The sequence below is a fragment of the Enhydra lutris genome, unplaced genomic scaffold (assembly GCF_002288905.1).
Source record: "Enhydra lutris kenyoni isolate GAN:26980312 unplaced genomic scaffold, ASM228890v2 scaffoldscaffold16, whole genome shotgun sequence".
Taxonomy (NCBI): domain Eukaryota; kingdom Metazoa; phylum Chordata; class Mammalia; order Carnivora; family Mustelidae; genus Enhydra; species Enhydra lutris.
Window position 1 is genome coordinate 13,957,859 of NW_019154100.1, and position 15,981 is coordinate 13,973,839.

A 15,981-nucleotide genomic window follows, 5' to 3' on the forward strand; every position below is an offset into this window, starting at 1 on the left:
AGAAAAACAATAGTACTTTATATTCTGAGGCCAAAAGTATGTTTAGGATATGTTATATTAAAAAGAATCCATTTTGAAAATTAACACATCATGAAAAGAAAAGAAAATCCAATTGTTTGTGAACATACCCTATCTCCGAGCCTGAGATTTATGCCATCCAGTTCTAAAAGAGAGGATGCCTGAACTGTGGTCTCTTGCTTCAGCTCTTCTTTCACTTCTTGAGAAGAAAGCCTAGACCAAGTTATGAGAAATCCCACTGAGGTGTTTGCAGAGGAAACCTCAAAAGCACACCTACAGAAAAGCCTGGATCCAATCAGCTCCACCACAACTTTGGGCCTTTCTGGGGGTGGTGGTGGCAATGAGGCAGACAGCTGACCTGATGGGAGAAAATGCATCATCTGAAGTCGGGAATCTTAAAGAACAGAGACTTGGTGATGGGGAAAACTCACAGAGACTAATTCAGGGATTTATATTAGGAAAAGGAAGATAGCACTTAGAGAAATAATTATTCTCTAGCAATCAGCAAAGTTGCATGTTCTTATTTTGATCCATAATCACAGAAATACTGACAGCAGAGAAATTATCAGCTCAAGTTTATATTAATGCATGTTGGATGTGTCTACTCTTGAAGAGTCTAGCTCTTGGACATAAAAGTAATTTACCTCCTTTAAAGCAATTTCTGAAAGATTTCCTTTTCTAAGACAGAGCAAACAATAAAATTAAGGTCTTTTACATTATAATTTCTCACTTAAAAAACAGTCATTATAATGTAAATTTAAATGACTCACTGTTTTACTCTTATCATTTACTCTTACAACTCAACTTATCATTACTGTGGATTGAAAGAGCTGCTCATCACAAGAGTGATTTATACTGTTCAGTGAAATATATCAAGTGTTAAAAAATAGTCTTAGTCTTTTCATTTTTTCTGATGTTAAAAATGTTTGAAGTTTTCTCTAGAAATTTAGGAAGACTTTGCAGTTTCTATCTCTGGTCATTTGCAAAATTAAATTTGGGGATCTAATGTGTTTTGATTTCAGGTACCTGGGTGGCTCAGTCAGTTAAGCATCTGCCTTCCGTTCAGGTCATGATCCTAGGGTCCTGGGATGGAGTCCCACACTGGGCTCCTTGCTTAGCAGGGAGTCTGCTTCCCTGTCTCCCTCTATCCCTCACCCGTGCTCTGGTGTGTGCTCTCTCTCTCTCACTAGCTCTCTCTCTCAAATAGTATAATTAACATCTAAAGTAAGTTACAGTATATAAAAACCCATTGAAATTATTAGTTTATAAATAATTATTAAAAAATAAAATATGGTACTTAGGAACACAGACACCTCCTATTTCAATTTCATCAGGATGACATGGGTATAATTCTGCATCAGAAATAGCTGAAAAAGGTTCAGATTTGTATCCTTATTCAGTTGAGCGTAAAGATATAAATACATAAATATCTGAAATGACAATTCTTTGGAGAAGTATGTTTTAATATAGACCTAGACTTAATAGTTCTTTTTTAATAATAATTTTTTCCCTTTTCAAGATGAGATTAAATGGAGATAATTTATAATCATATTTTAAAACAACCGCAGCTTTCATATCTTGTTTTCTAAATTTTAGTCTACATTATTAAATAACAAAACTACAATTTCCATAAATTTATATGAGAGTTGGTTTGAACCGCTTCCATGTAACTTGCCTCCCCTCTAACCATGTGCAGGATTACAGAAATGAGTCAGCAGCTATCATGGTAATAACTATAACTATAACTGTATAATAATTCTCAATGCCAAACTCAGTTCATTGGGATAAGGGTAACTACCTGAACAAAGATAGGCTCATCATATTGCTTCTTGGAAAAATTTAGAATTTGAACCTACAGACAGGAGTTGAAAACTGGGTCAAGTCACTGATGAAGCTCTACAGGAATGTCTACAGACTCTTACTGCCAACATCATGGGAGCTGCTCTATTGCCCATACCTTCTGAGGACTTCTTATTTATTAACTCTTTCTTGGATTCAATGACAGATCCTAAAATTGTTACAGTCCATCATTTTTAAACATTCTTTTTACTTGTTTTCTGTTACTTGCAACTCAAACTAATATTCATTGTGAGTTATTTTTTATTTGCATTTTGATCATTTTATTTGTATATGGAAACCCAATTTGTTGAAACTTGTCCTTAAGAACTGACTGTGTTCCTGTGTTGAAATCAGTTAACTATGTGTGTTGATTTATTTCTAGACTCTATACTTTTCCACCCATCTATTTGTCTATCTTGATGCAATACTCTGTAGATTACTGTAACTTTAGAATATGTCTAAAAGTTAGCATAAATTGTCCAAATCTTTTCCTTATCACTAAAGTTGTGGATATTGATATCTTGTATTTCTTTAAAAATTTTAGGATTAATTTTTCAATGTCCACAAAAAAACTTACTGAGATATTGATCAGGATTGTTTTAGAGCTATAAATTATTCCAGGGAGAATTGATTTTTTTTAATTTTATTTATTTATTTGACAGGAAGAGATCATAAGATAGACCATAAGAGAGAGAGGAGGAAGCAGGCTCCCCGCTGAGCAGAGCCCGATTCGGGGCTTGATCCCAGGACCCTGAGATCATGACCTAAGCCGAAGGCAGAGGCTTTAACCCACTGAGCCACCCAGGCGCCCCGAGAACTGATTTCTTAACATCGAATCATTGTTCCATAAACATGGTTTATCTCTCCATTATTTTAAGTTTCCCAATTTCTCTTAGCAAAGTTTTACTGTTCTTACTTAATAGGTCTTATACATCTTTCTCCATATTTATTCCTAAGTATTCCATATACTTAGTACTATAATTGGTATTTTTAGACGAAATTTTTGCTGGTATATAAAGAATTAAATATAACTTTTATATGTTGATCTTTTTAGTCAGTATCTCTGTTTGCTAGCTCCAGTAGTTTTTTGTAGATTCCACTGGATGTTTTCTAAATAGATGATATCATCTGTATTTATATTCACGAGTGATATTGTTTCACAGTTTTCTTGTCATGTGTGTCTGCTCTTAGTGTCAGAGTAATGTGGGACTTGGGGAGTCTTGTAGTTTCTACTACTCATTTTTCTGGAAAAGTTGTGTAAAATTAGCATTATTTCCTCCTTTATTATTAGGAAGAATTCCCAAACCATCTGGGCCAGGGTTTTTCATTTGTTTGTTTTGCCTATGGGATAGATTTTAACCAGAAATATAATTTGTTTAATAAATATAGGGCCATTGAAATTATCTTTTTTGAGTGAGCTCTTGTTATCTGTGCATTTCAAGAAACTTGTCTACTTCATTTAAGTTGTCAAATGTACTGGGAGTTATTCGTAATTCTTCTTTATTCTTTTAATATTCATAGAGTCTGTACTTGTATTAGCTCTGTTATCCTGATATTGGAAATTTCTGTCTTATCGTTTTGTACTGATTGAATTGGCTAGAGAATTATTAATTTTATTGAATTTATCAAAGAACTAGCTTTTGATTATCTTAAGTTTTTTGTTTTGTGTATTATTTCATTGATTTTCACTCTGGTCATTATTTCTTTCCTGCTTACTTTGGGTATCATTTGCGCTGCTACTTCTAATTTCTTAACTATGAACTGATTGTTGCCTGGGTGGCTCAGTTGTTAAGTATCTGCTTTTGGCTAAAGTCATGATCCCAGGGTCCTGGGATCGAGCCCCACGTGGGGCTCCCCACTCTGCAGGAAGCCCTCTCCCACTCCCCCAGCTTGTGTTCCCTCTCTCACTCTCTCTCTCTAAAATAAACAAATAATCTTAACTATAAGCTGAGGTTTTTTTTATTTGTAAACTTTGTTTTCACTGTATATTTAGTGGTTTTTTTTTTTTTTTTTTTTACTAACATCACTTTTTCTAATATTCTAATTTCCTTACTTAGGGTCTAGAATGTAATCTATCTTGATAATGCTTCCTGTGCACTTGTAAAGAATGTGGGCTACTCAATCATTTGTGGAATCTTCTCTAAATGTCATTTAGATGAAGTTGGTTGATAGAGTTTTCTAGTCTCCTCCACTTTTTTGTTTTTGTTTCTATGTGCTCAATTATCAACTGATGGGTGCTAATTTCCAACATGAACCATAGATTTGTCTATTTCTTGTTGAAGTTCTGTAAGTTTTGCTTCATGTAGTTTGAATTCCATTATTAGATACACAAATCTTTAGAATTCTTTTGTCTTATTGTTCAATTGACCCTTTTATCTTTAGGAAATGACCCTTGTTTTTCTAGGTAATATCCTTTGCTCAATCATTTACTTTGTCTAATATTAATATTACTACTCTAGATTTCTTGTGATTTGTGGTACTTAAGTATATCTCTTTCTATCCTTACATCTTCAATCTCATCTTTCTTTATATTTAAAATGGGTTCTTCTGGGGAACCTGTAGTTGGTTGTTGCTTTTGTTATCCAATCTGAAAATTTCTGACTTTCAATTGGGGTGTTTAGACCTTATATATTTCTTTTTAATTTTATTTATTTATTTGTCAGAGAGAGAAAGAGCACAAGCAGGGGTAGTGGCAGGCAGAGGGAGAAGGAGACTCCCTGTTGAGCAGGACCCTGGGATCATGACCAGAGCCAAAGGCAGATGCTTAACTGATTGAATCACCAAGGCATCCCCCAATGAATTCTTAATAATTATATATAAGTCTTTTTGTTTGAATGGTATTGATAAGTATAATCTTGAATTAACCTTCTTATTTGGCTTCTAGAAAGTGCAGATAAACTGTGTGAAATTTATATACAAATTCTAAAAAACAAAACACAGTCATGAGAATATATTATTAAAGTGAAACATTTTTCTTTAATTTTTGCTGTTTTCATGATTTTTTAAGCTAAATATGACTGACTGATTGTTGCCTATCCAATTGCCCATTAGCTGGGAGCAGAAGTTTGTCCAAGTAAAAAAGTACATTTCACAGACTGCCTCTTGAAAACAGAGATAAGCCAAAGAATTCTTCTAAAGTAGCTGTCATAAGACTTCTTCTGAATCAACTCCTTCAAGGGAAGTGTTTCAGTTAGCACATGCCCTCTTTCCACCCTTAGGGGTTCCCATTTCATCTTGTCTAAAATGCACATAAAGGGCTTAAACTGGACCTTCATCCCCTCACTGTGAAGGAAAAGCAAAAGCCTAGAGACTCACAGAGTCCTCAGCCTGACATTGTAACATGGCCAAACCACCAACTGGGAACATTTGCTACAGATTCTTGGTAAGCAAGAAAAAGAGACACAACGCAGATTAAGTGACTCATTTTTGTTTGCTATCCATGAAGTCTAATTCCAGTCTAAATAGTATTTTAAGGTAAGCTTTTTTTTAATTGGCACATCAGAGAGGATAATTCATGTGTTCATCTGATTAATAACTTACACACAAAGAGTAAAAAATAACAATCTTCTCCCCAAAATTCTCCTTAATTAAAACCAGTAGCAGGACTTGAATATGGAGAATAAGAGAAGTAATTCTCGAATATTCAAGCTTGAGAAACTGAATGGGTGGAAATGGCATCTACAGGAATTTTTTTTAAGTTTTAAGGGTATGCCATAAAAAAGCAAATTTCATGTATTTTGTTTATAAATTCAATGTAAACAGTATTTCTGATGACTTGGTTGTTTTTATTTTATGATATTCTCTGGTATGAAAGTTTTGTTTTCATTTTTAACAGTAATCAATATTTCTTAAAATAATGTAGGCATATTATTGTTTTTTTTTCCATTGAAACACCTACACAATTTTCCACAAATACTTGGCAATATTATTTGAAATTTTATACAAAATTAACTTTTTAATGACACAAATATTGAAAAACACTTAAAAGACATTTTTCAAAATCCCTCAACTTGGCCACTCAATGAAATGGATGCATCTATCTGGATTTTCCCCTTCCCAATGAATAACACTAGCTCTATTAGCTGAGCAGATGCTGTCCTTCCTCAGTGAACGTACTGCTTTCCGCCAGGTTTAGCTGGCCAGCAGCTGTGTAAGAAACATGAAGATTTACTGGCTCATGCTCTCAGGATAATTCTCCTAAGACCTCTCATAGCACAGAGAATAAAATGAAGAGCTCCCTAAGGATCAGGCATTGCTGCCTTCCCAAATCCATGTCTTGTTAGGCTCTCCCTCACTCTCTGCGATCCAACATCTCTGTGCTGCTTTGCTCGTGAGAGCAGCACCACACTCATTGCCTCAAGGCTGTTCACGTGCTGCCCTTGCTCTCTGGGAGGTTCTTCCCCACACTCTCTATCTGCCCCAGGACTATCTACCCTCAAACTCTCAATGTCAATGCCCTGCTCTCAGTAGAGGCTTTCTCAGCATCTCATAAATTTCACCCTCCCTCCCCTCTGGTGTTCTTAGCTACAGCAACTTTTAATCTTCTCATTCACATCATTCATTGCAATTTGTGGTTCCACATATATACTCTTTGCCATTGTTTTGCCCGATCTGTTATTCGTTTATATTTGTTTATTTTTATTTTAATCTGGAGAGTCTAAGGACCTCAGGAGGAAAATATTCGTAGGTGTTACTCATACAATTTTTATTGTTTGCTGAATCCAGTGTTTGCCTAGTTTAAGATGGCTGATCTACAACAGTATCTCCCAGCATTTTCAATCGACTACATATGAAGGAGTCCAGATAACATAAGGGGAAGTTGGTTTCCTCCCATAATCTGGTCACCTATCAGCACACTCCCTCTACCCCAAGAATAAATCCCTCAATTGTTGGTTCCATTCTTATCTACGCAGCCCAAGTAAAAAAAAAAAAAAAAAATCACGATTATGTAGTTTCTATTTTGAGCTCCTCCTATCTGAGGAGTTGGGTCACTAGTTCTATAAAACACTTCTAAGGGCACCTGGGTGGTTCAGTTATTTGAGCATCTGCCTTCGGCTTGGGTCACAATCTCAGGGTCCTGGGATCGAGCCTTGAATGGAGCTTTCGGTTAAGCAGGGAGTCTGCTTCTCTTTCTCTCTCCCTCTGCTCCTCCTCACTGTTCATTCTCTCTCTCTCCCCATCTCTCACAAATGAGTGGATGAAATCTTAAAAGAAAAAAACAAACAACTTCTATTAAACATCCATTTGTTGAATCCTTACTTTGTTAAGGACACAAGGTTTTGAGACCCTGATGTAAAGGGTACATGGTCTTCAAAATGTTCACAGTCATAATTGGGTATAGAGAGAATGAAACAAACAAACAAAAACTCAGTAAGTTCAATTATCTATTGTGAGCTCCATGATGGTGTATTATGAGAGCTACCCCACAAGCGCCCCTATTCCCCAGTATCCTTAGTCAATACCATATCAGTGGCAGGCTCATGAACCTGGTGTACATTTTATGTCTCTATATCTCATGTTCCCTCTTACAGAACAGACTAAAGTGCAACTTTCCATTTCTCTCCCAAAGGATGTCTTACTTTCCCATTTCCATTGCCCAAGAAGATAACCTAGGCTTTGTCCTTAGTTCCTTTCTGTCCATCTTCTCCCATACCCAGTGTATGAGCTCTACTTCCAAACGACATCTCAACTCAATAACCTCTTCCCTCTGTCACATAGTATAAACCATTTCCTTCCCCCCCTGCAACCTTAGAGCGACCACCATCTTTCCAAAGCTTCTTAAACGGAGTCTTACTGCAGGAATAGTGGCCCTTTAAATACAATCCTTAGACCACATCTGCCTACTTTAAATCCCATAAGGTTTTATACTGCAGTTATGACTAAATCTAAGTTCCTACCATGGTCTACAGACCCTACAAATTCCTACAGATTCTGTCCCCTTCCTACTTTTCTGACTTCATCTCTAAAGTCTCATCTACTCAGTCGTCCTGCCACGTTGTTCCTCCTTCAGTTCCTTAAACGGCCATCTTCATGTCTATCCTAGGACACTGGCATTTGTTGTTTTTCCTACACAGAATGCTCTTTCCCCGTATATTTCCATGGCTGACTTATTCCACTCATTCAGAGCTCAGCTCAAGTTCATCATCTATTGAGAGAAACCTTCTTTAGGCATTCTTGTAAGACAGCAACCCTGTGCCAGTCAATTGCTATTTTCTCTAATTTATACACATACTGCTTTCAAAACTAATTTTATTTTTTGTTTTATTTTTGGGTTGTGATAAAACATTTTATTTAAAGTTAATTTTAGACTCACATAAAAATTATGAAAATAATATGGATCTTTACCTGTAATAATACCCCTTCCACTAATGTTCACATATTATGAAACCATGATACATTTATTAAAACTCAGAAACTAACCTTAGGAATCTATTCTTAAATAAACTGAAAACTCCATTTGGATTTTACTAGTTTTCCAGTTTTCTTTTCTGTTTTGGTATTAAATCCAGGCTATCATCATATTGCATTATTCTTCATGTTTCCTTAGTCCTTTCTAATCTGTGACAGTTTTTGCACTCTTTCATGGCTTTTCATGATTTTGACACTTTGGAAAAGTATTGTTCAGGTATTTTGTAGAATGCTTCTGACTTTGGACTTACATGAATTTTCTCATGATTATACCAGGGTAATGGCTTTTAGGGAAAAACACCACAAAAGAGAAGAGCATCTTATTGCATATTATTAGTAGGAGCCCAATATCAACATACATTATCACTAGTGATATTAACCTTGGTGACTTGATTAATAAAGTGTCTACTAGATTTCTCCACTATGAAATCACTGTATTTTCCTTCCTATATACTATTATTTGGAAGGAAGTCACTAAGTACAGCCCACAACCAAAACAAAAGGAATTAGACTCCACCTTATAGGTAGGATAGTAGCTACACACATTTGCATTTGTCCTTAAGAAAGCTTTATCTCCTTTCCTCCACCAATTTATTTCTCTAATCATGCCTTGATATAGTAGGGACTCATGGATATTTATTTTATTCTTTGGGTCATATTCAGTTCATTTATGTATGTTGTCTGAGGCACTCCACTAGAATATGAGTTGCATGAGGTAAGATAACCCATTTGTCTTGTTCATTACCATAACCCTAGGTCCTAAAATAATTCCTGGCAAAGGATAAACATTCAATCCATATTAATGAATGAAAGATGAAATAATATCAAACATATTTTCATGATCTCTTTTACTCACCATTCTTCATCTCTTAATTGAAAAAGTAAAGGGACATGAGGAAACCAATGAATTTTTAACACATTCAATCATCATGTTCAAAGGGAGGAAAGAATCCTAAATAGGTTTGGCTAATTTAAACCAGAAATTTAGCTTCACCCTACAAACAGTGGCAGACCGAGACTCTTCCTGAGATCTGTATTATTTCAACACAACCCATCCAAAGAATGGCCCCAAAACACCAACACAAACAGTTCCGTGATTAACAGCCCATGGATATCACTCATACTTTCTTACCTTGTGCACAATATCCCATACATCCCTGAGTGGGCTGTAGTAAGTACACAAAAAAGTTTCCACAGTTTCTTACAGACACTGGGATTTGAAAAAAGCAGCAGTCTTTTGTAGCACTAAATGAAAACTGCCACGTGGCACAAGCTGTCAGTTGCTTGATCTCTCCAGGTGAAGGCAGTGTCTCTGAATCTCTCAGAGATAGCCAGATGGGGGCCTGTGTTCCACAGTGATTCACCTTTTGCAACAGAGAAAACAAAAGTTGAAAATCCAATTTATTTTCACACATAAGTCAACTTTGCATTTTCTTCAAAACAACCTTTAAAATAATAAACTATTATTTAAAAACTCTAATAACTTGTACCTGTACTGTAAGAGGAAATTTATATAGTTACTAAATTTAAAGAATACTAAATTTAAGGTTAAGTGTTCATAACTAATATAATCTTATTCCATTTAAATTTATTCTATATTACCTTTGTAATGTAAATAAGACAAATTCAATATCAGATAACTTACCACCATAGTGATACATTCTAAGACAAGAGAATCTGAAGTCATCTTAATATTGAGCAAAAAGATAAATTCACCTTGGAAATTTATTCTAAAATTACTGGATGTAGTATGTGTAAGATTACTGGAGGGGTGAGGAGTATAGGGTAATTGGGTAATGGGCATTAAGAAGGCCACTTGATATAATGAGCACTGAGAGTTATATGGAAATGATGAATCACTAAATTCTACGCTTGAAACTAATAATACAGTATATGTTAACTAAATTGAACTTATATAAATAATTTTTTAAAAAGAAGTTAATGTGGGGTGCCTGGGTGGCTCAGGGGGTTAAGCCTCTGCCTTCAGATCAGGTCATGATCTCAGGGTCCTGGGATTAAGTACCCCCACCCCCCAATCAGGCTCTGTGCTCAGCAGGGAGCCTCCTTTCCCCTTTTCCTCTCTGCCTGCCTCTCTGCCTACTTGTGACCTCTGTCTGTCAAATAAATAAGTAAAATCTTAAAAAAAAAAAAAAGAAGTTAATGTATAGTTCAGGAGGCATCAAAAATGAGGGGAAAAGGAAAGGACTGTTCAAATCCAGTGATGAAACAATTGGTTGGCAATTTGAAAGAAAAGTCTCCCTTAAAGCCAATTATCAAAATCATTTCCAGTTGGAAAATGGAATTAAATAGGAAACTAACCCAGGAAAAATAAACTACATATGATTTAGGAACGACACACGCAGGCACTTGCTAAAAGCATGACCTCAGGCAAGACACTCAGCATCTTTCCTTTTTGTTCTAGGTGGATTGTAGTATGTGCTATGGTAAGGTATAAACATAATTATGTACATAACATAATTTCTACATAGCAATGACTCAGTTTTTTTTTTCAGATTGTTATCCAGATTATAATACTCAATATTATGATTTCTATACTTAAAAACAACGGAAACCATAAAGGAAAAGATTGATAGTTATGTTTAAATAATAATTTTAAAAATATAAGACAAATAAGAGTTAAGAAGTGGGGGCGCCTGGGTGGCTCAGTGGGTTAAGCCTCTACCTTCGGCTCAGGTCATGATCTCAGGGTCCTGGTATTGAGCCCCACATTGGGTTTTCTGCTCAGCAGGGAGCCTGCTTTCCCCCCCCGCCCGCCGCCCGCCTGCCTCTGCCTCCTTGTGATTTCTGTCTGTCAAATAAATAAATAAAATCTTAAAAAAAAAAACAGAATTAAATAAGAACTATTTAATAACATTATATTGAGTGTATTATTTATTGTCACATTATTATATTTCTTATTTTATTTTAATTATATAATATTATCCACTTAAAAACTGTAAGATCATAGATGGGTAAAAGACACAAACACATAATTCACAAAAGAAATACAGATGTCTAATAAATACATGAAAGTATCCAGTATTAAAAAAGGTATTTTTACCTACTGCTCCTAAAATGAGAGATTAGCATATTTTTTTAAAGATTATTTATTTATTTATTTGACAGACAGAGATCACAAGTAGGCAGAGAGAAAGGAAGGGAAGCAGGATCCCTGCTGAGCAGAGAGCCCGACGTGGGGCTCGATTCCAGGACCCTGAGATCATGACCTGAGCCGAAGGCAGAGGCTTTAACCCACTGAGCCACCCAGGTGCCCCGAGATTAGCATATTTTAAAAAAACAATTATATGTATCAAAAACTTCAAAAAGACATTAACCTTTACTAATTTTAATTATAAAATAATCTTAATAAATACACTAAAATATAAGTGATTTATATGCATGTTTACCAATTGCAGAATTACTTATTATAGCAAGAGCCCAAAGGCTCACACATGCAATGGTTTATATAAATACAGTATATGCATATGACAGAATATTATTTTCAAAATTAATATTAAAGAATTTTCAATAGCATAGGAAAATGCTAATGCTATAACTACCTGAAAAAAGCATGTTATGCAATTGGACATGTAGCATGAACCTTACAGAACAATATAAAAAGAGGGAATGATAGCAAAATGTTTTTATGGTACTATGACTGTGTGGGTATATGATGAATGAATGTTATTCTATTAATAGTCCTTCATTTTCTAAGTTTTCTATAATGTACATGAATTACTTTAATCATCATAAATAAACATTTTTATTTACACAGACTTGTATTATCCTCTAGAGTTAAAAAAAAAAAAAAGAAAAGAAAAGAAAAAAAAAAAGTCCTACGGATTCTCCAGGTGGCTCCTCTAAAGCTTTGAATCAAGTAGGGAATGAGAGAGTGGGGGCAGAGATCACTTCTCCCTGGGGCACAGACCCAGTGAAATCAGTTCACTTTTACATTTGTGTGAGGTTCTAGATTCAATTATAACTAGTTCAGCCAAAGGAAAAAAAACACAAATATTTAAGGATGTAATGAATTTCCTGTAATTTCCTCAAATTTTACTTCTAAATTCTGATTTTTCTAGTTTATTACAAACAAAATGTCACAAAAGTGACAAGCAAATAAACAAAAAGGAAAGAATAAGATGGCCACAGTGTCACAGCTTAAATACTGTTAAAATTTGGATATCTTCCCTGAGTTTTTTTTACATTACGTTTGAAAGGGAAAATAATTCCTGCTTCTGCATAATTCACAAAATGTAGGTAACAATAAGGAGAATGAAGAGCCCTCACATAGAAGGAGCCTTCTATTTAAGACTGACAAGAACTTGAAGCACTTAGACAACACAGTATTTTACTGTTTGCAAGTTACTTAGAGGTAAGTACAGGAACCCTGGAGACTGGTGGCCTGTGATCGAAACGTGGCTGTTTGGATAACTCTAGCAGGGGTGTTTCTCTTAAGAATCTGTGTGTCCTGTGTTCTATGATGGAAATAAGGGTAACAGACTTTATTCTAGGGTTGTAAAAACTACGTAAGATAGTGTAGGTAAAAACCCTTGGTGGACTGCATGAGCGTAACATTAGCTATTACTATTATTATTACAACAGGGAACATGGCACAATATTCCTTTGTATTAACTCAATCTTGACACAAAAGTAAAATCATATTCCAGAGAGAGAAATAAATTGGTTTTAACAAGATTCAATGCTCATACAAAAAAATACATAAGAAAACAAACATGTAGTTCTTAGTGAGTTGAAATACCTCAACACATTTGGTTGGCATCTCAGCAGGTCTGTCAAAGATGAGAAACCGATACCATCCGGGAGAGAGAGAATGGTCACATATCAGGTCTTGAGAGGGAGAATGCTGGAGGTGCATTGAGTCAAAATGTACACTTCTGTAAGGACTCTGAAGAAACCGGTGTCCCCCAGGAGAGCACTCCTGAGCTAGGATGGAAAGACAGTGTCTTATGTATGTGTTTTCCTCATTAACACAGTTTATTCCTCAGTTAAAACTGATTCTCCTCCCAAATTAAGCAAAAACCTACAACTGCACATAATGACCATATGAAATGTCAGGATCTCTTAGTAAGTCAAAGATGACTTGCATTTTCCATAAATGCAATAAACCAATCAATAAACTATAGAATGTATTTTTGAGGTACTTAAATTTCAAGAACTTTATTTTCATTTAATTTGGACAAGCAATACTGCTACTCACTGTTGAGTTAGGATTTGTTTACTCTTATCATCTGAAGTCACAGACCCTGCAAAGATGCCTCTTGAGAGCAGCCCTCCAGATCTGAATGCCATTACTGACCCTTCATGACACACATCCCTCTCCAGTAGCCATATGCCCCCCATATCCCATCTCTGCCAAGTCCTGGAAGGCAACAAATTAAGCTTTTAAGGCCAACCTAATTTTAGCAAAATGCCCTCCTACTGAAGTTTCCTGCATTTTTGAATACAGGAAAGAATATAGTTTTCAGTTTTTTTCCTTTTTCTTTTTTTGTAATATAAAGTATTGAAGTCCCTTTTTATTACCAGGCACAGGAAAAGGAAAGGGGTGTAGGAGAACAGTTTTGAAGGAGAAACAAGAAAAGACCCTGAAGAAAGGGAGACTCTGTAGGTTTTTTTTAGGGAAGCCATTTTCTGATTAGCACTTGGCCTGGAGGATACTTTTTCTGTCAAACCCACAGAGGCAGAACATAAAGCTCCTCTTCCAGCAAGAAGAGAGAAACAGAGGCAGTAATCCTAGAAATATATCCTAGAGATATAACCAGAATTATAACTCTTGTTTGAAGTTCCCATACTCTCAAATGATAGGAAGCATAAAGAACTGTCCTTATTTGAATATTAGAGATTCTTATTGATACAGTAGGTATAAAATCTCCAAATATTAGCTATTATGTATGTCGAAGGAAACTACTATAATACAGATAATATCTATAAAATAGAAATGTGAAAGAAAAATTCAATCATTACTAAAGTACCTCACTGTGGGAAAAAAATTATCTAACTGAACAAAAACTCTCAAAATTTATTACATAATTTTAAGTTACAGAAGTGTTTTTAAATAAAAATCACTTAACTTAGTAAGAGCCCAATAAACTAGAGATATTAATTTATAAGTCAATCTCATAAATGTAGCTTATAAAAACTTATTATAATTTTTTTTTTTGCTTTTTGTTGTTGGCAGAGATAGCAATTGAATTGTACAAAATGTATTGTTCTCCAAGACAAAAGACATTCCCAAAGAAATTTTCATAGTAGAAAAATTTAGGAATGAATACAAAAGGTTTCTCCTCATTTTATCTCTTGCTCCACAAGTTTTCAACATCCCCAGAAAAGTATAATCCAAAAAATACTATTGACTTTGATGATATCAAACTGTCAACATTAGATAAATATTTCATAAAATGTGTATGGCTAGAACTCAGGAGACATGCTTCATTTCGTTTAATTTTAATAATTCTAAGATCCTATCAGTACCACAACATTGTACCTGGTTAGAAACCAAGGAAAATATTTAAAAAAAGATTCCTAGTGAGGTTTGCATGAATTATTGAAACATTTTCACTGATCTCTTTCCTGAAAGAATTTTGTCTTGGGAAAAAAGTCACTAACTCTAACTTGATTCTGAAGAGTATTTCTCCTTTAATGCTTCTGTAGTGCTCACATTTCCTCTGACTTTGCACTTCGAATAACTGTTTTCTAAATCAAAGCTAAAGATGTAGTAAATGTACTGGCAATCACAGCGTAACAACAACAGTGTGCAGAAATGTTGGGGTTTAGAGCAAACGTTCAAAAAAGAATTCTTGAGATGTGTTTGGTGCAAAAAGGTGGATTTATTAATGCATGGTGACAGGACCCATGGGCAGAAACAGCTGCACTGAGGTTGTGACCAATTATATACTTTTAAGTTGGGAGGGGGTTAGGGATAGTGAAGGCCTATAACGAATTTTGGAGGCAAGGTTTCTAGGACCTTGAGGGGGATAGCTATTGTTAGGAAATGGTCATTTATTACTGTCTAGTGAAACCTTAGTCATAAGACCCCTAAAGTGTCTCATGTATTGGTGGACCATATGCTTAGGGGATAACTGCTAACATGTATCTTGGGGGGCAGAGACAAAGGAAGTTTTCAAAGGAATTTTTTTATGTTAAAGGAGACTTAAAGGATCCTGGAGGTTGGGTTAATATTAATGTAAAATTGCCTTTTGCCCTTAGCAAAGTATTAACATTGAGACAGTTGAGTTCTTAGAGGAAATCACTCTGCCTATCTTAAGGACATGTCAGTGGGCTCTAGGCAATAAGGAAATTTAATTTTTTTCTTTTGCCTTTGTTCCCCACATCAAACATTACTAAAGAACTATGTAATATTTACAGAGAAAAAATTAATTTATTTATTTTTATACAGTATTTATTTTAGAGGTAAATTCTTAAGTCATATAATAGTAACCCATATTTTGTATTGTTCATTTCATTTTTTTCCCAAAAAATCTACTTGTCTTTTTAAAAATGTTAAAGGTCTCTGCAGAAAATTTTTAAATCTATTAGCAATAAACAACCCACACTCTTAAAAACCTCATTATAACCTTAACTCTAGAATGCAACATACAGTTAACTAAGTGAGAATTTTATCCTTATAATTCCCATCCTATCCCATCCTTGGTTTGGGCTCCCATTTGGAAATTTGGGGACTTAGCTCCTCAAATACTA

At 35.0% G+C, this 15,981-nt stretch overlaps 1 protein-coding gene across 2 annotated transcripts in view; it reads right to left on the reverse strand.

Moving 5' to 3' along the window:
- Window positions 1-15,981, reverse strand: part of LOC111147427 (von Willebrand factor D and EGF domains) — a 70,206-nt gene that overhangs the window by 46,723 nt on the left and 7,502 nt on the right. The window contains exons 2-4 of one of the 2 annotated variants that reach the window (XM_022503434.1): window positions 13,025-13,209; window positions 9,398-9,629; window positions 129-376 (exon numbers count right to left, since the gene is read on the reverse strand). In XM_022503434.1, the coding sequence (XP_022359142.1) occupies window positions 129-376; window positions 9,398-9,629; window positions 13,025-13,209 (665 nt within the window). Of the gene's footprint in view, window positions 1-128; window positions 377-9,397; window positions 9,630-13,024; window positions 13,210-15,981 lie in introns of those variants that run through there. The other variant, XM_022503435.1, reaches the window with a different exon arrangement.